The sequence below is a fragment of the Bos indicus genome, chromosome 1, assembly GCF_029378745.1.
Source record: "Bos indicus isolate NIAB-ARS_2022 breed Sahiwal x Tharparkar chromosome 1, NIAB-ARS_B.indTharparkar_mat_pri_1.0, whole genome shotgun sequence".
In the NCBI taxonomy this organism is placed as follows: domain Eukaryota; kingdom Metazoa; phylum Chordata; class Mammalia; order Artiodactyla; family Bovidae; genus Bos; species Bos indicus.
In genome coordinates, this window is record NC_091760.1 from 81,250,784 (window position 1) to 81,270,218 (window position 19,435).

The following is a 19,435-nucleotide window of genomic DNA, read 5'->3' on the forward strand; positions in this document are numbered from 1 at the left end:
CATGAAACATACATATGTATCTATGTGGTGCATTTACTTTATAAGATTTTTAGCATTTTAAATATTCCTCAATTTTCTTTCTCTTTACAAGTAAATGCACAGTTGGATCACTCAAATCCAAATAGTGTCTGATCAAGGTTAAATGATGTGCTTGTTAACTGTTCTAAATGGATGAAATTTCTTCCCCTCTTCCCTTAATTTTTATAAAACAGGGCAAAATAAAAGAAAAGGCAACAGCAGCATTGGCTGTTATACAGACATAGACGGGAATGTTGCTGGAACCGTACTGATGGCTAGACAGCAGCTCCATAAACCCTCTGCAACAGTTGTTCAACATTGAAACATTCACTAGCTAAAGTAAAGAAGAGTAGAGTGTGATCCGACCATGTAATGAAGAAAAAGGAAAGAGGTTCCAAATTCATACACTGAAGTCACATACCACCTGAATTAGGTGCCACTGACAGAAGAAAATGTAAATTTGTTACTCCAGTACTTTAAATTTCATTTTCTAGGGACAACAACAATCCTAGTTCCCAACACAAGCCAAAGACTTGTTAAACATGTCAACTGAGATTGGACACATGAAAAGTGCTTTCTAAACAGTAAAGTTCCCATGTCAGATTTTACTATTCTCTAATTAAAATGAGAAGGAATATACTTTCTCAAGGATAATTAGGTCCTTGTTTCATCCACTCCCATCTCTAATTTCTTCAGGCTCCTCTCTAGGAAGTGCCATGCGTGTGTAACTGGGTATGGGGACTTGATCTTCACCACTCTCCCACAGGTTTGTGCGTTCATCTTGCTTCATGGGAGGAAAACCCAACTAGCACACAGGACCCAGGGAGGGAAATGAAGCTGATTAAGGAAAAACGACAAGGAAAAAAGATGGAGATGGGAGAGACAACAGGGGAGCTAAACCAACAAGAAACAAGAGTCAAGAAAAAAATTAACAACAGAATGTATTTAAAAACAGACTTCTCCAGTTGGCATTTCAAATGAAACAGCTAACAATTAACTCCAACCCTTTGTACAGTGTCTTCTGGAGTCCTCTTGCAGCTTTAATTCTTGAAACTTGGGCGGCAGCACCAGACATAAATCCCAAAGGGAGAGGTATTGTTAAACCTTTTGCTGGTCATTCTTTTCTCAACACAAATGGACAAATTCTTAAGCCTGCTTACTCATTTCATGACTGTCATTAGAAGAAAAAAAACCAAACTTGCATATTGAAAATGAAAACAAATACACACACAAAAAAAACCCCTGCAGATAATAAATATCGCTGATTCACTTATTTTAAAACAAAGTCCAATTTTATTCATTCTTAATATCCTTGCAGTCCATTGTAAACCTTCTGCACTGATCCTTGTTTCAGTAGCTGTTTGATACCTGGGGAAAGAATGAACAAATGACTCCATTAACAAAAATGCAGCTTAAAGAGCATGTTTCACAGACAGGCTCCACAAAAGGCCCTAGGACAAGCAAGGATTGGAATTAAACAAGTAACTACCCTTGTCCAACTTCATCACACGTGGATACCCATACACGCACGTCCAAGGTGAGCCCTTGTCTTTGTGTCTCAGGCAGACACACAACACACACATCGCACAAAATCCCATGAGAAGAGGCAACTGGAATGGACAGAAAGTTCTTCAGCTGTCTTCCATCCCTTCTTCTTTGTCCTCTTTCCACTTTTGACCTCTTTCCTTTACCTTTTCCTTTTTACTTACAACCCACCACCTGGGCCCTCTTCTCAAGCAACCATTGCAGCCTTCACCCTCCAAGCCTCTGATCCTTCTAAAGCAGATCTCATCTTTCCCTGAACAGTAAACATTATACCCTCACCTTCTCTTGCTTCCTCTGACAACTGTTCTTTTGGAAAATCCACATCGAAAGTGATTATTAAAGAGCCCTTGATGTTGTTGTTGTCAAAGTTGGGGAGCCCTTCCCCTTTCTTCCATAGCTTGGCTCCAGGTCTGGTGATCTTATCGCGGGAAATATGTACCTGAAAAGCAAAAGGGGATGCTAGAGAAGGACTGTACTCTCGGAGCACAACACAGCTTCTGGTGAGCACTGATACCCAGAGCTCATGTCACAGCTCAGCAGAGCATCAGGATGAAGGGGCGAGCAAAACATGTCTCTGTGGCTGCAAAGGACTAAAGTAACCTCAACATCAGCCACAAGAAGGCTTTAAAAGGACAGACTTTTAAAAGAACTAGTTTGCTTACCTTGTGACCATCCAAGTGAGTAATGTCCATATCAAAGCCCACCAGGGACTCTACGAGGGAGATTGTCACATTTGTGTATAAGTCATCTCCTCGCCTTTCAAATATTGAGTGCCTGGAAGGGAACAAGGTAAACATCAGTAACTTTCAAAGCCTTTTTTTGGGAGAGTTCAAAAAGGTTTTAGACAAGTCATGGAAAAGGATGGATACCACTCTTTCAAACAATAAGCATCTCTTAAGACACTCCTTTGTGTACAGTATTAATAGAGACTATAAAGTTAGTAGGATTTATTAAACCCTCATCTTCAGGAGCTTATGATCAGCAACAGCAAAAGCATATAATTAAAATACAAGTAATCAGATTATGGAAAAAAGAGAAGGACAACTTCTGGCCGTGGAATTGGGGGAGAAGGGCATCAGAGATCAGCGGGAATCCCAGAGCTGGGTTTATAAGGCCCAGTCAGCTCTGAAGCTATAGATAAGGAGGGTGCATGGGAGGCTGGGGACAGGACAAGAGGGAATTCTGGCAGATATGGACTTGAGAAGGGACTAGGTTTATTCATGGAACAGAACATATCCCAGTTTCCCGGGAAGTGATCAGAAAGACAAGGCAGATGAAGAACACTGGGGAAAGATCACTGAGATTAAGGAGTGCTATGAGAGAGAGAAAAGTCTTTGGCACTGGGGGCCCATTTCTCCATATTTGGGTGGGAATCCTGTTTCAATGAATCCTTAGAAGTAGAGGCATCACTGGTCTCCAAGATGGTAAACAAGAAAGCCTGAGTTCCAGGCAAAATTCTTATGTAAGGGGCACTGCATGTTGAAGAGAGGCAACCAGGGAAGCTGCCCAGCAGCTGCAGATGACGTCACAGTAGGTCGTTTCTATGGAAAAGTCTCCCATTATTGCATAGGGCGCATTTCCTCAGTTAATATCTCTGACCTCCTTGTCTGCTTCTCTTTCACAGCTCCTTACTTGTCTTGTCAATGCTCTCCTCCCAACATCTTTCAGAATCTTAAGTCCTGAGTAAATAAATATTTAGACTCAATAAGAGGCTCCAACCCAAAGAAGGCTTCCAAACTGAGATGACTTACTTGACAACTTTGATTCGGAACCGCAGGTCTCCTGGCTCTCCATCCACGTGAGGCTCACCTACTCAGAAGAGATTACCACACATTGTAAGCGGAACACTGTAAATCTGTTTGGTAGCTGAAAAAAGTTTTTAAAGCCACTAACTTGGGCTTTGACCGTTAAGCCTATCTGTGAGCGCAGTCTCTCTACCTGGTTATATCAAATTTCAGATTAGTGAGGCTCACCTGTGCCTCAGGCACAGAAGTAAATAAGTTGACCTATTTCCTAAACAAAGAATGATTCACTGATTTCTGAACCTTATAAAGCTATTTTTTCTTCTAGAGTTTTAAATTTAACCCCAAAATGAGGTCTGAGAGCATCTTATTAATGCCAATTAGAGTTACATCTCTTCTTTTATTGCAGAGTTCACATTACTCCATTAAGTTCTGAACATCTTAAACTTTGATATAATTCAGGCTGTGTGTGCATGCTAGGTCGCTCAGTCGTGTCTGATTCTTTGCAACCCCATGGACCATAGTCCTCCAGGCTCCTCTGTCCATGGGATTCTCTAGGCAAGAATACTGAAGGGGGTTGCTATGCGTTCCTCCAGGGGATCTTCCTGATCTAGGGATCAAACCCACGTTTCTTATGCCCCCTGCACTGGCAAGCAGGTTCTTTATCACCAGTGCCACCTGGGAAGCCCAATTTAGGCTACTGGACAGTAACTTTTGGCCATTGTATTCAGAGGATAAACAGTAATGCTAGAGCTTAAAGATGGTCACAAAAGGCTTCCTGTGTCCTAAAAAACGATGGAAGTGTGTTGGAAATGATGCATGCATTTACTATGTGGCCATGAAGTGTGGGGTGAGGTGGGAGGTTTCATAAGCAATCAGAGAGCAGAAAGTTACGGTAATAAAACATCAATGTCAATATTTCACCTTCTCCAATGAAGGGGTACTCCATGCCGTCTCTCACCCCAGGTTCAATTTCTACCTCCAGTGTTCGTTCTTCATTCACTAGTCTGAGACAAAGAGAATTTAAAAGGAAAAACAAATGAAAATATAAACCAAATCCCAGACACAGATAATTCAAGTTTTATCTACTCAATCTACTTTTTCTTGGAAGACTAGTCTGTATCTCTAGATGACAAAGCCACTTGATATCCACTTACACCTTCCACCTGCCAAATGCCAGGGCAAAGCTTCTATATATCAAGTAATCACACAACCACTGGTTCCAAAAGGGCCTACAGTGGGCTGGCTGCTTTAACACGAGGATCAGTAGCAGAGAAAACCACTTACACTTACATAAATGTCCACCTGAAAGGACAGTGTCATGTTTATCAGAAAATCTAACAGGTGAGTTTATCCTATTTGATTTTTTCCCCTGATCCCACAAATAGCTAGATTTAATATATACAACTGAAGGTTCAATTATATAGTTGTGTTCATAATATAATCAGCAAACAGTATGTCTCTAATTTGAAATTTAGCTGGACATGTAAGATTGCTCTAAATATTCCAAGTAGAAAAAAATGGAATACCAACAGCCTTAAGAATATTCAGAAATAAAGCTGATTAGTTTATAGACATAAAAGAAGATATTCAGAAGAGATACTTTAAGAAGAAACAAAAATGTTAATTTCTTTCCTCTGGCAGGACATGAGGAAGAGAGGGAAGGAAAAAAATCTAGGTATGGACCATTGGCATTTTATTAGACCAATGAGATGATTAAAGTGTCCCTTGGCAGAGCAAACAAGGTGCTTCTACTCACTTGACATTCGGGCACTCGTCGCAGACCACCTCCTGGGTCATCTGGAAGCGCCCGGGGCCCAGCTGGGTGGTCCGCATCTCCTGCCTGCAGTTGCACTTCCGTTTGCCAGGGGCCTGCCTCGCCACGGGTTTGTTTCTAACCACCTAGGAAGTGCACACACAGCATAAGCTTCTCTTTTGCATCCCCCAGATTTCAGTTTCCTCACTGGATCTGGGCTGGAACCTTCCCTTCTCTCCCAAGCCATCCTTCAGAGAGACCCACAGCTGAGAGAAGTCCTGGAGGAGTTACAAGTCAGCCCCCACACAGGACTGTAGTAAATGGATCTTTAACGGACTCAAATAGGATCACTTTCTCCAAGCCACAAAGAAATACTACTGAGTTAACATAGTCCACAGAATTACTATTTCTTGAGAAATCTGAGCTGTGTAAAGCAGGAGCCCTGAAGAACAACCACAGCCTTCAAAAGCTGGCATGTGGCTCCCACTCCAAGATTAGCCATGATTAACCTCATGAAAACACTTCCTTGTTTCAGGCAACTCAATCTGGCAGTGTTTTCCAATGCTGCCTCAGTCTAGATACTCAGCCTGTAAGAAGAGACACAATGAGCATCTCCTTGTAGCTGACTGCAATCGAACATTCTGATCCCTCCAAATCAAAGGAAACTAAAATATATGAAGAAACGCATGTCTATGCCGCTGAATGAGGCAAATGCTTGGAGAAAAATCCCTCAAAGCCTACGAATGTATGAAGCCCAGTTCAACAGAATAAACAATAAAAGTAATTAGAGCTAACAGTTATGGCACTTACTGTGTGCCAAGCAAGGCCCTAATCACATATATTTACGAACTCTTTATGACATAGATGCCGCTATCGTCTCCATTTTACAGAGAATGGAATGAGAGTACAGCAAGGCTCAGTAATATGACCAAGGTCACACAACCAATGTACGGCAGAGCCAGGACTCTAAATCAGGCAGGCTAGCTCCAAAGTCTGTACTTCTAACCACTATGCTCTTTTAGAGTAATTATTTTTCTTAAAAAGAATCGACCGTGGGGGCATTTAAATAGCAAGGTCACATACATATATTCTTTACAATAATTAGATTAACAAGGAATTTGTTTAGGAGCATGCTAACTACAAGAAAGTGATGTGTACTTTATGTATAGTCAATGACTACAGACAACAGGCCTGCAAGGGAACATGGGAAATTATTCTCTGTACTTGAACATAGGTATAAGGCTTCCTAAAAGTGCTGTTTGGAATTGGAAAAAAACTGGAAACAACCTACATGCTTATTGATCCAGTGTGGTCGCAGTGAAATTCTATTCAGTAGAATTATAGCTGTAAGCAACAACATGGGTGAATCCCGACAATATTAAGAGTAAGTAAAAAAAAGGGCAGTCTCACAAGATAATGTACAGTCTGATGATGTTTTCAGAAAGCCAGAAACAATGTGAGTGAACGAAATACTATTCAGGTATACATACACATATAATAGAACAAATAAACAAGGAGTGGCAACAGAGACGAAACTCAGGATACGACGTAGTCACCTTGGAAGGGAGGTGGGGGATGGGATAGGGAAGTAGCATGTAGGTAGATACAAGTCATGGTTTATTGTTTTATTAAGTTCTGGGGCTGAGAGATGAGTTCATAACAATTACAGCGTATCATGAACCAAGGATTATGATTAATTCAATTCTATGCACTGCCCCCCTTCCTAAAAGACAGAGAAGGTACCCAAAAACCTCTTAGTTTTAGTCATAAGAACACATTCTAGAGAATATGAAGAGCTGAATAATTTGGACTTACTTCTACAAAATTTCCTGCATACACTTCTTCCAAAGTGACTTCTAGATCTACAATAATATCACTTCCTCTTGGAATATTTCTGTCTTGCTGACGAGGGGTTCCTCCAAACATGAAACCAAAATCTCCAAAGAAGCTGTTGGTAAGTGTAAAATCATCAGGAAAAGAAATCAGAATTCACCTCTTACAATTTTAGTTTTCTTCACACTGATAAAATACTGTGACCTACCAATGAGCAAAACTGAAAGACATTTTTAATACATACACTGAAGTAATAACATCATCTATAACTTATATAGTATTTATAGTATAGATATACAGCACATATATATTGCCCCAACACAAAAAACTTTTTAATATTGTCTAGATTGCAGCCATGAAATTAAAAGACGCTTACTCCTTGGAAAGAAAGTTATGACCAACCTAGATCGCATATTCAAAAGCAGAGACATTACTTTGCCAACAAAGGTCCATCTAGTCAAGGCTATGATTTTTCCAGTGGTCATGTATGGATGTGAGAGTTGGACTGTGAAGAAAGCTGAGTGCCGAAGAATTGATGCTTTTGAACTGTGGTGTTGGAGAAGACTCTTGAGAGTCCCTTGGACTGCAAGGAGATCCAACCAGTCCATTCTAAAGGAGATCAGTCCTGGGATTTCTTTGGAAGGAATGATGCTAAAGCTGAAACTCCAGTACTTTGGCCATCTCATGAGAAGAGTTGACTCATTGGAAAAGACTCTGATGCTGGGAGGGCTTGGGGGCAGGAGGAGAAGGGGACGACAGAGGATGAGATGGTTGGATAGCATCACTGACTCGATGGATGTGAGTCTGAGTGAACTCCGGGAGTTGGGGATGGACAGGGAGGCCTGGCGTGCTGTGATTCATGGGGTCGCAGAGTCGGACACGACTGAGCGACTGAACTGAACTGAAGACATACAGTACAGTGTATAAAGTATGCCAGTGAATTCTTAATCAATGAAAAAAAATCTCTTTAATGCTGACAAATACCAGAATATAATGGAGATATTGAGAAAGGGTATAGTATATATAAGCCCATGTATTGCTGAACCCAGTAGTAATTTTGGACTCTTGTAGTGTTCACCTTTATATGCTTTTTAGATACTAACTTTGGTGAAAGAAGCTACTGCTTTGTACAAAAATCTTGGATACATAATTAAACTAAAAAAGCATCAGCCTCAGTAAAACTCTGGATCTGACAGAAAAGGAAGTTCTGGTCTCATACGATCAAAATTAACTTGTGTTAAATAACAGAAGCATCACTTTAAATATTTAAAGCATCACTTTAAGGTTAATATAAACAATGACCTTTAACTTCATAGGAGTTCTAATCATAATCTTAAATTTTGGTTAAGAAGTCTCAGATGTCAGCATAGTGATGACAACTATACAACCCCTCAACCCCTCCCTCCAGAAAAAAAAAAAGACAAAAAAAACCCCAGTCTCGGTGAATAGACTCCCTGAATCTTGAATAAAAGCAGAGGGGGAGGATTTTGGTGCAGGAGGGGCATGGGCAGAGCCTTTTCTCTTTCTGGCATCTCTGGCTATCACTTCTAACTGCCAAGAGGTTCGAACAGAACACTTCCCTGGTAGGCTAAAGCAGCCAAATCAATCCTGCGGAAGAGGAGGATTTCCTAACCGTATTACTCACACATCTTCACAGGTCCTAAAAATCTACCATCACCCCCAAACACTAAACATAGCAACTGTGATTCTTACTTTTTTTGAGTTCACAAAACTCTTTAAGAATCTGAAGAAAGCACTGCATCCTCCCCACAGAAATGCATATTCAAATATCTTTTTATTTATAATTTGACTCAAAACCCCCAATCAGGACCTCCTGTTTATGCATCATCAGAGCACATGAAAATTCAAATGTTCAATAAAGTGGGCCTCAAAGAGTGGGAAGGTAAGGTGTTTATCATCCAGCCACTCAGCCTCCTCAGAAAGCTGGGAGCAGCAAGAGACGGACAGTCTCTGCCCTGACTCCTTCCACCAATGCTGATGATCACAATCATCCCTTTCTTGCTGCCAGGATGAAGAGGCAGCTTTGGGTATAGCGGCAGGAATTTCTCTCTCTTACAAGAATCACCTTGCTCAGTAAGTGGTTTGCAGATTTGAAGACAGCGAGGAGACAAATGGAACTGGTTTCCAACATATATCACCCTCAACAGAGTCGGGATTGATTCAACTGATATGGTTGGCTAGGAGGACATCCCTGTAAGTACTACCTGTCTTTGCTTGAGCTTTGTGAAAATAGAGAAGTATATTCCCATACAAAGGATGATGAATGACCTTCTGGTCAAGGATCAGTTGAGTTGTACTCTTCATCAAAAGATTCTGAACAAGGGAGCAAGGATAATTCTTTAATAATCACTAAGTGATCCACTCTCAGACACTAATACCTTGCAGATGGATAAATTACTTACTGTGAAAAAATGTCTCCATGGGAGCTCTGATGCCCATCTTTCAAGCCCTCTTCACCATATGTATCATACTGTTTCCGTTTCTCACTATCCGATAGAACCTGGGGGCAAAAGCCAGTGGAGGAAACGATTATGAATTGGTAATGGTTTGATAAGGTGCATTCACATTTATGTTTAAAAATTTTTTAACTCTGATACTGTGTGTAAAATTTTAGTGGATTGTGGTTTTTATTATGTACGGTATTAAGGCATGTTTAAGAGTTAGTAAATTCTTTGATCAGCGTTCATTTTGTAACTTTTCACAATGCTCAACTCATGTTTTTAATTTAAATTGATCAGAACTCACCTAGCTGCATAAACATCATGCAGATTAGCACTAACAAGATTAGCGACATGGCTATGAATGTGAGGGCAGTAACAGGAAAGAGTGAGATGAATTCCTCAGGTTCACTTCCCATGTAGTTTGACTCCCATACTTAGGCTGCTAACCACTATGCTATATTATCTCTCTAAACTATAAACCCGCCAGACAAGACTGTCATTAGTCACAGAAGCAGTAAATAAGGACAGCCTTCAACTTTGCTCAGCCTCACGTATTTATACCATAAGCTCTACCCGACACTACCCCAGACAAATTAAGAGATTGGAAAGTCGAGGGAATCAAATGAAAGGTCTCCAGAAAGGTCTACACTGCGATATTTTCATATTCCCCTTTCATTCTTTTGATATATGTAGAAATCCATTTGTGGAAGAGTGCTGTCTGGCACATACAGCTCATAACGCCCTGAGTCTGAATTGCAAAGAGTGAAAAGGGACACTGCTCTACAAAGGATGCTCAAGCTCAATTTCACAACTTGAAAAAAGACTTTCTAAAGTTTTAATAAAAGATCTTCACGACCAAGATAATCACGATGGTGTGATCACTGACCTAGAGCCAGACATCCTGGAATGTGAAGTCAAGTGGGCCTTAGATAGCATCACTATGAACAAAGCTAGTGGAGGTGATGGAATTCCAGTTGAGCTCTTTCAAATCCTGAAAGATGATGCTCTGAAAGTGCTGCGCTCAATATGCCAGCAAATTTGGAAAACTCAGCAGTGGCCACAGGACTGGAAAAGGTCAATTTTCATTCCAATCCCAAAGAAAGGCAATGCCAAAGAATGCTCAAACTACCACACAATTGCACTCATCTCATACACTAGTAAAGTAATGCTCAAAATTCTCCAAGCCAGGCTTCAGCAATACCTGAACCGTGAACTTCCAGATGTTCAAGCTGGTTTTAGAAAAGGCAGAGGAGCCAGAGATCAAATTGCCAACATCCACTGGATCATCGAAAAAGCAAGAGAGTTCCAGAAAAATACCTATCTCTGCTTTATTGACTATGCCAAAACCTTTGACTGTGTGGATCACAATAAACTGTGGAAAATTCTGAAAGAGATGGGAATACCAGACCACCTGACCTGCCTCTTGAGAAACTTATATGCAGGTCAGGAAACAACAGTTAGAACTGGACATGGAACAACAGACTGGTTCCAAATAGGAAAAGGAGTACGTCAAGGCTGTGTATTGTCACCCTGCTTATTTAACTTATATGCAGAATACATCATGAGAAATGCTGGGCTGGAGGAAGCACAAGCTGGAATCAAGATTGCCGGAGAAATATCAATAACCTCAGATATGCAGATGACACCACCCTTCTGGCAGAAAGTGAAGAGGAACTAAAAAGCCTCTTGATGAAAGTGAAAGAGGAAAGTGAAAAAGTTGGCTTAAAGCTCAACATTCAGAAAACGAAGATCATGACATCTGGTCCCATCACTTCATGGGAAATAGATGGGGAAACAGTGGAAACAGTGGCTGACTTTATTTTTTTGGGCTCCAAAATCACTGCAGATGGTGACTGCAGCCATGAAATTAAAAGACGCTTACTCCTTGGAAGGAAAGTTATGACCAACCTAGATAGCATATTCAAAAGCAGAGACATTACTTTGCCAACAAAGGTCTGTCTAGTCAAGGCTATGGTTTTTCCAGTAGTCATGTGTGGATGTGAGAGTTGGACTGTGAAGAAAGCTGAGCCCCGAAGAATTGATGCTTTTGAACTGTGGTGTTGGAGAAGACTCTTGAGAGTCTCTTGGACTGCAAGGAGATCAACCAGTCCATTCTGAAGGAGATCAGCCCTGGGATTTCTTTGGAAGGAATGATGCTAAAGCTGAAACTCCAGTACTTTGACCACCTCATGCAAAGAGTTGACTCATTGGAAAAGACTCTGATGCTGGGAGGGACTGGGGGCAGGAGGAGAAGGGGACAACAGAGGATGAGATGGCTGGATGGTATCACTGACTTGATGGACATGAGTCTCAGTGAACTCTGTGAGTTGGTGATGGACAGGGAGGCCTGGCATGCTGCGATTCATGCGGTCACAAAGAGTTGGACGCGACTGAGTGACTGAACTGAACTGAACTGACTGAAGTTTTAATGGTTTTACAAAACTAGATGCTCAGTCATAAGTATATGCTTTCTCATGGGACCATTTCATATCTAGAATAAAGAATGTAAAACAAAATAAACTTCAGTGTTATTCAAAATCTGCCTTCCAAAAAAAGCCTCCCATTTATTGACAGCATTCTGAAATATATGCACTTTGAAGGGGCTTCCCTGGTAGCTCAGTGGTAAAGAATCCGCCTGCTAAGCAGGAGATGCGGGTTTGATCCCTGGATTGGGAAGACTCCCTGGAGAAGGAAATGGCAACCCTCTCCAGAATTCCTGTCTGGAGAATTCCATGGACAGAGGAGCCTGGAGGGCTACAGTCCCATGGCATCGCAAAGAGACTGACAGAACTTAGCAACTAAACAACAACATAACTTTGAAAATTAAACAACTTTATGTTCTTTGGTATTCTTACATTTCTATTTAGATAGCAGACTGAAGGAAAAAGTTCTTTGAAACTCATGCTTGTGTTGGCTCAGGAAAAAAAAAGGTTGGAAGTATATGGGGCTTGTTGACTCAGCAAAAGAAAGGGAAGATCTGATTGGCATATGTAAATAGGACACATTTTTGGCTCAGGGCCTGAATGATGTGTAAGGAACCACAGTAAAAAAATCTATTAACATTTAAGATACATTCAGAAGGATAAGAAGAAAGTCAGTGTATAAGAAAGTGAGCATTCTTAAAATCAAAGAGAAATGAGTTAGACTAGAAATGACTAGAGTACTCAACTAAAGCCACTATGATAGAGCAGGTGAAAAATAAAGGGTTTGATAAATATCCTTAAAAAAAAAAAAGCTACTTTGGGGAAATAGAAATGGGCAGAGTTAACTTAAAAAACAAACAAAAAAAACCTCATTATTATGTGATCAGGATTTTCAATATTTTCACTTTCAAGTCCACTTCTCTGTTCTTGTCTTGGCAAAGAAATGAATTCCAGATTGGATCCATAAGAAATTCCATTTCAAACCCCTCCAAACAAAGACTATTTTTAAGTCAGCTTCTTTTTGGACATAGGAGGCTTCTGTAATAACTCATCCAAAACTACCCTCAAAGTTATCTATTATCATTCACTTACTCCTCACTTCTCTTCTATCTAAAGAATGCAGTTTTATTACAGTCTTGGAAACTTTTTTTTTTAAGAGAAAGAAAGGAATTTCTTAGTTGACTGGCCAATCAACCAGTCTCAACTAATTAAAATGCCTGCAGTAATCTCAGCTCAGTAGAGAAGACAGATGTATTCACAATAGACCCTTCAACTTTAGTGAGATTTTGATTTGTGGACACTAATTTATCCAAGGGCCAAAGATAGGCAATCAAGTGAAAGACGCAAAGAAGAAAGAAAATTTGAACTGGGGACTAGAAAGGTTCTGAGTTAAATTGCAATCTCATTGAATGATGCATGTATAGCCTGCCTAGGTCATGGTGAAACAACATGCAGAATCTATAAAGAGCACGGAAAATTCTTAGCAACAGTTCTCCCAGAAAATATTTTTTATTATTGGGTTTCTAGCAAGCAATGGGAGTATTCATGGTAAATAAAGTGCAAAACATGGAATCCATATTAACAAGAAACAAAATGTTACATACAGTAATTTAAGAGGGTCCACCAACCCTCTCAAGTTTATTTGTGAGCCTAAGGTTAAGAATTTTGGTCCTATAGGTGTTGAGAGAAGAAAGGGAAACCCCATTAGTTTTAAGTTTCATGAGCATATAAATCACTTTTACTTCATTCACTTCTTTAACCCAGGAGGCCTTGGAATCCCGTCTTTGTGGTTTTTTCCCACTAAAATATTTTTCAGACTTGTTTCCAATCTTCTCACTATACAGGGATTTAATCTGAATTCAGAAGCTGTAGCTCCCTGACTACTGGAGTCAAATTATTTTTTTCTGTGCCCTTTTAGGAAATGGGAATAAATGGTGACTAGAATTGATAACACTGTATTGTATAGCTGCAAGTTGTGAAGAAAGCAGAACTTAAATGTCCTCACTATAAAAAGAAATACATGATGTGATGGATTGAGCAAAATCCTTTCACAATGTATACACATATCAAATCACCACAAGGCACACTTTAAATATCTTACAATTTCATTTATCAATTATATCTCAACAAAGCTGAAAAAAAATAAAACCACAGATCTCTTATCCTATTTCTAGGAGAAAGGTGAATTGCAACACATGCAAAGCAGCTAACTCTTAAATTAATACACATGAAAGATTATCAGTTGCTTATTTGTAAAAATTTTTTCACCATTGTGTTCTGTAAAATGGTTCTGTGTGAAATGGTTTTTCAAATAGCAAAAAAGGTGATTAAGGATTCAGTAAATATTCCTCTGTGTTGTTAAAAATGAAAAAGAAAGAAAGAAAATGGGAATAAGAATATGCCCAGCTCTACTATATTTCATGTTGTCCTAATGAAGATTAAATGAAATGATACACATCAAAGTGTTTTAACCTCTAGATTAGAGGTTGCAAATTCAAACTATAGCTATGTTTTCTTTGATCTGCACATAAAAGAAAATTTTAAATTGAATTACTTCCCAACATGTTATAACCAGGAAAATTTACCAAAAAAATCAGGAATTCCACTCCTCTAGAAAAATTAAATGATCTGGCAACACAGTGCTTACTTCTATATATGGCAAAAACTGGTTGAGGTTGAACACCAGCTGCTCCCTTGAAATGAGTCAAGTCTTCAGTTTGTCACAGTCCTCTTCATTCCCTGTTGATTGCTAAAATGGAGGCAGAATATCCACTCTCCTGTTTTATCTTATACCTGCCATGCATATTATCTGCCTGGTCCATATAGGCAGGTGGATTTGCAATCCTCATTTAGATTTTGTTTCTGCTTCTGGCTCCAACTTCCAAACACACCGACCGAAGATCAATCTACTAATTAATCTACCAATTCTATCTGCTTTCATTCATCTTTGTTAACACTACTCTCCTTAATAAAACAAATGCTGATATGAAAAGGGGAAGGAAGTGTAGTACCTTCTAAAATACATGTACAATATAGCATTGAGTACTACTTTTATCTGTTGTCTATTTCTTTTAAAAAGTGACCTGAAAAATGGGAGTGTTACTCTGCGTTACACAGTCTTTTCTGTATCTGCAGGTTTTATTTATACTTTACCTTCTTCCTGACTCACCTCATAAGCAGCACCCAGATCCTGGAATTTCTCCTGTGCTCGTGGATCATCAGGATTCCGGTCAGGATGAAGCTGCAGGGCTAGTTTCCTGTAGGCCTTTTTAATATCCTTTATAGAGGCACTGCGAGGCACCCCCAAGATCTTATAGAAGTCTCGCCTGGGGATGCAGGAGAGGGAGAAGATACTTCATTAAAAGGTTATACATTACATTTTTAAAAGTGAATTTTTTTCCTTTACATTTAGGTTTGTGTCTGAGCAAAGAGGTAGGAAAATGAAGGTACATGTGTGACACACAGAAAGAATAACTAAAAAAAAACACACCAGAATTTGTAATGAGTTTCATACATTGAAGCAATCATAATGAGAGGCTATGTACTTTTTGAACAATGCTAGGATTATTCAAAGTATCTGTGACATTCTTCTCCTACTAGTTTTAGTCAAGAAAATCATTTTCTTATTTTATGGTCACACATTATTTCCAAGCAAGAACTCTATAATCAAATTGAGTCTCTTTGTCATCCTCTATTACTGACTTCAAATGACTGCTTCCAAAGATCAAATAACCTCAAAGGATGATTTTCTTTACGCAAAAAGATTGTATCACATAAACGTTCTGACCAACAGTAGCACTCTTGGAATGTTAAAGATGAAGTGACTGAAATTAACTTCAGAGGTTAACATAGAAGTTAAGTCAAAGCCCAAACAAGAGAAGTCTGAAAAGAGAATAACATTCATTTGAATGTATGAGTTGTGGATTTTTGCGCCGAAAAAGAGAAAATATCAACTTTGCAGTCATTCAGTCAGTTCAGTCCCTCAGTCGTGTCCGACTCTTTGCGACTCCATGGCTGTAGCACGCCAGGCCTCCCTGTCCATCACCAATTCCCGGAGCTTGCTCAAACTCATGTCCATCGAGTTAGTGATGCCATCCATCTATCTCATCCTCTGTCATCCACTTCTCCTCCTGCCTTCAATCTTTCCCAGCATCAGGGTCTTTTCCAATCAGTCAGTTCTTCACATCAGGTGGCCAAAGTATTGGAATTTCAGCTTCAGCATCAGTCCTGCCAATGAATATTCAGGACTGATTTCCTTTAGGATGGACTGGTTGGATCTCCTTGCTGTCTAAGGGACTCTCAAGGATCTTCTCCAACACCACAGTTCAAAAGCATCAATTCTTTGACACTCAGTCCAACTCTCACATCCATATATGACTACTGGAAAAACCATAGCCTTGACTAAATGGACCTTTGTTGGCAAAGTAATGTTTCTGCTTTTTAATATGCTGTCTAGGTTGCTCATAGCTTTTCTTCCAAGGAGCAAGCATCTTTTAATTTCATGGCTGCAGTCACCATCTGCAGTGATTTTGGAGCCCCAAAAAATAAAGTCTCTCACTGTTTCCATTACTAGGAGTTATTCCAGTTTGTCTAGATCAAGTCTTAATCACAGCCAGCTGCTGGAACCCATATGCTGGTGCCTATAAGTCTCAGCAGCTGCAAATATGCACATGGCATAAGTTAGGAGACAAAGTGCAGAGCCACTGACCTCCTTGCCAGGAACTATGCTAGAACTAAATTAACTGGAGAGCGAATCTTTGTAGGAAAGGCCAATGGGAAGACAGAATCAGACTAATAAACTTTGAGGGCAGGGACCATATCCAGTCCATAGAAGACACCAATAAATATTCATTGAATGAAATGACTAAATAAGTATGCTCTCAAAAGTCTATCCCTTTAGCCAGCAGAAATTATTCTGAAAATACACTCTCTCAACCAAGGGATGGGAAAGTTATTCACAGTGGAGATAATGTAGGAGTGATGATAATTTTAAAATGTAGTGGGGGAAAAATGCATTGGGGTACCAAGATCCATGCAATATACCAGAGAACTTTAAAAAAAAATGATTTAATAAGCTCTAAGTCACACTTTAGGGAAATCATATAAACATTTTATGTGTAAGTTTTTAAAATTATCACTGATAAGGGGATGAAGATTATTCCATGAGGATTATTTAGGTGCTTTATCCCCCTCCCCCCAAATATACGAAAGCTGGCATCTCTTGAGACAAAACTAGATAAAGGTTCACTAATGTTAACAACAAAAGAGCTAACTATATAAAAAATGAGGCTTACTTAGGATATACTTAATATAAAAATGGTTAAGAAATAGCCAAGAAAAACACAGGGAGATGGTTGGCACAGCTCAGTATCAACATTACAGTTCCCAAGAGACTCCTTTATGAAAGACTTAAGTTTATAGTTGGGCTTCCCTGGTGGCTCAGATGGTAAAGAATCTGCTTGCAATGCAAGGGACCTAGGTTTGATTGCTGGGTCGGGAAGATCTCCTGGAGAAGGAAATGGCAACCCACTTCAATATTCTTGCCTGGAGAATTCCAAGGACACAGAAGCCTGGTGGGTTTCTAGGAACCATGGGGTTCCAAAGAGTTGGATAGAACTGAGTGATTAGCACTTTCACTTTTTCACTAACTTTATAGTTAAGAGTATTAACAGGATTTATACTGACATCTTGTTCCAACAATTTAAGGTACACATTGCTTTAAGTGCAAAAAGTGCTAACAAAAACATGTTAAAAATACAATAAAGTTTTACCCAGGAGAAGAAGATTTTTATTTTAGAAATATAAGATGTTTCACAAGAAAAAAAACAAAAACCCAACAAAGTTTAAGCATATATGCACACAGGGGTAAAAAAAACTTTTAAGAGAATAACAAGCACTTAAAGTGTCAAGTTCTTCTAGGTAGTGCTTTCTCCTTTCAGAGTAACCTACAAACTTGTCAGAAGCTAACTGCAAAGAGATCCAACCAGTCCATTCTGAAGGAGATCAGCCCTGGGATTTCTTTGGAAGGAATGATGCTAAAGCTGAAACTCCAGTACTTTGGCCACCTCATGCAAAGAGTTGACTCATTGGAAAAGACCCTGATGCTGGGAGGGATTGGGGGCAGGAGGAGAAGGGGATGACAGAGGATGAGATGGATGGATGGCATCACTGACTCGATGGACGTGAGTCTGAGTGAACTCTGGGAGTTGGTGATGGACAGGGAGGCCTGGCGTGCTGTGATTCATGGGGTCGCAAAGAGTCGGACACGACTGAGCGACTGAACTGAACTGAAGGATTTACTATTTTCCACATTCTAAATATGAGCCTGGCATATCAAATTCAGTGGGCACCGGGCCTACAGGATAGTGGATCTTAAAGGCTGGAGAATGTCTAGAGTCCAGGAGGTCCTGCTTCCTTCAAACAGGTGGCACATTATCATCCTCATGTCAAAGATGGGAATTTAGGTTTTCTTTCAAAGTCACATAATTCATAAGTTGAGTGGGGCTAGAATTCCAATCTACTGTCTATTGGTAAAATGTTTCTCCCTTCTGCTTGTAATACTACTCAGCTCCCTAAGAATGCTCCCTGGAGAGACAGTGAGGCATGATAACAGCTTAGGCTCAGTATCTCACGAAGCTGCAAGGTACAAGGGCTCTTCAAAGGGTCTGCCTTGCTCCCTCAATCCAATTTCTTTCAGTCCCGGCATGGCTACCCTACCTATTCTCCCCACTTCTTCACTTTGCCTGGCATCACAACCCACCCACTTTAATGTCAGCCCAACGGCTCGTTGTAGACTTAACACTGTCTCGTCCCCCTTCTCCAACTCAGCAGACCCCCATCCCACGTTGCGTTTGGCACTGCATCCAACCCTCGCTTCTCTGGGCAAATCTAGCTCTAGGGCTTCTGGGTCTAAGCCCCTATCACCCGGGTCACCCACTGTCCTCCTCTCCATCCCACTAGCCTGGCCCACACTACCCACTCCTCTCCACCGCCTCACCACAGCAACGCCCCTTTCCACTCCCCCCGTCGGACAATGTCCCCTTCTCTCCCCAGCCTCCTTCCCAGCCAAGACTGACTTAATGGCCCAGTGCCCGCAGATTCCAATTCCTCACCCGGCGATCACGGTCCCGATGAGGTACAGCAGCAACAGGCAGAAGGTGCCCAGGTTCTGCGGGGCCATAGTCCCTCTGTGCCGGCCCCGGCCCCCCGCACTCCTCACAGCCCCCGCCGCCGCGTCGGTTCGCCAGCCCACCCAGCCCTGAGAGACCGCCTTACACCCAGGTCTCCGACTTAGTTAGGAGCGACAGCTAGCTTGCCCCCTCCTCTACCAGTCACTTCCCGGGAGTCCCGAGTCCCGGCGAGAGAAGCCCCTAGCGGGCCAGAGCCAATCGCTGCTCCGGACATCACACGCGGCCGGCGCCTCACAGCCAATCAGTGCAGTACACTTCACCTCCGAAGCGGCGCGGGCGGCCAGTTAGGCTTCGGAACTTCAGCCGCAGCTCCCGGCCAATTAGAAGGGGAAACGTCAGACAATCGCGCCGCCGCAGGAATCCGTCCGGCCCAGGCACCTGCCAGTCGGAGAAAATTACGTAAAGATTGGTGATGTAGGATGTGTTCCTAGAGCCGGCGTCCACGGTACCAGAAGTTTCCCTCCGC

General features: G+C 40.9%; 1 protein-coding gene and 1 long non-coding RNA gene across 4 annotated transcripts; one reads left to right on the plus strand and one right to left on the minus strand.

Annotated features, from left to right (window-relative positions):
* Nucleotides 1-941: 941 nt before the first annotated feature.
* Nucleotides 942-19,159, minus strand: DNAJB11 (DnaJ heat shock protein family (Hsp40) member B11). Its single transcript, XM_019958444.2, has 10 exons — nucleotides 18,892-19,159; nucleotides 14,949-15,105; nucleotides 9,318-9,415; nucleotides 6,877-7,009; nucleotides 5,065-5,207; nucleotides 4,230-4,312; nucleotides 3,315-3,372; nucleotides 2,226-2,337; nucleotides 1,843-2,002; nucleotides 942-1,386 (listed from the first exon to the last, which is right to left on the minus strand). The coding sequence occupies exons 1-10, from the start codon at nucleotides 18,957-18,959 to the stop codon at nucleotides 1,322-1,324; spliced, it is 1,077 nt and encodes a 358-aa protein (XP_019814003.1). The 5' UTR covers nucleotides 18,960-19,159; the 3' UTR covers nucleotides 942-1,321.
* Nucleotides 2,337-15,030, plus strand: LOC139183257 (uncharacterized). Of its 3 annotated transcripts, none has more exons than XR_011566862.1 (3): nucleotides 2,337-3,398; nucleotides 8,924-9,108; nucleotides 14,915-15,030. It is a non-coding gene; the product is annotated as an uncharacterized lncRNA (long non-coding RNA). The 3 variants fall into 3 exon arrangements; XR_011566878.1 differs by lacking the exon at nucleotides 14,915-15,030 and adding an exon at nucleotides 10,050-12,204; XR_011566872.1 differs by lacking the exon at nucleotides 14,915-15,030 and having other exon boundaries at nucleotides 8,924-12,204.
* Nucleotides 19,160-19,435: the final 276 nt, after the last annotated feature.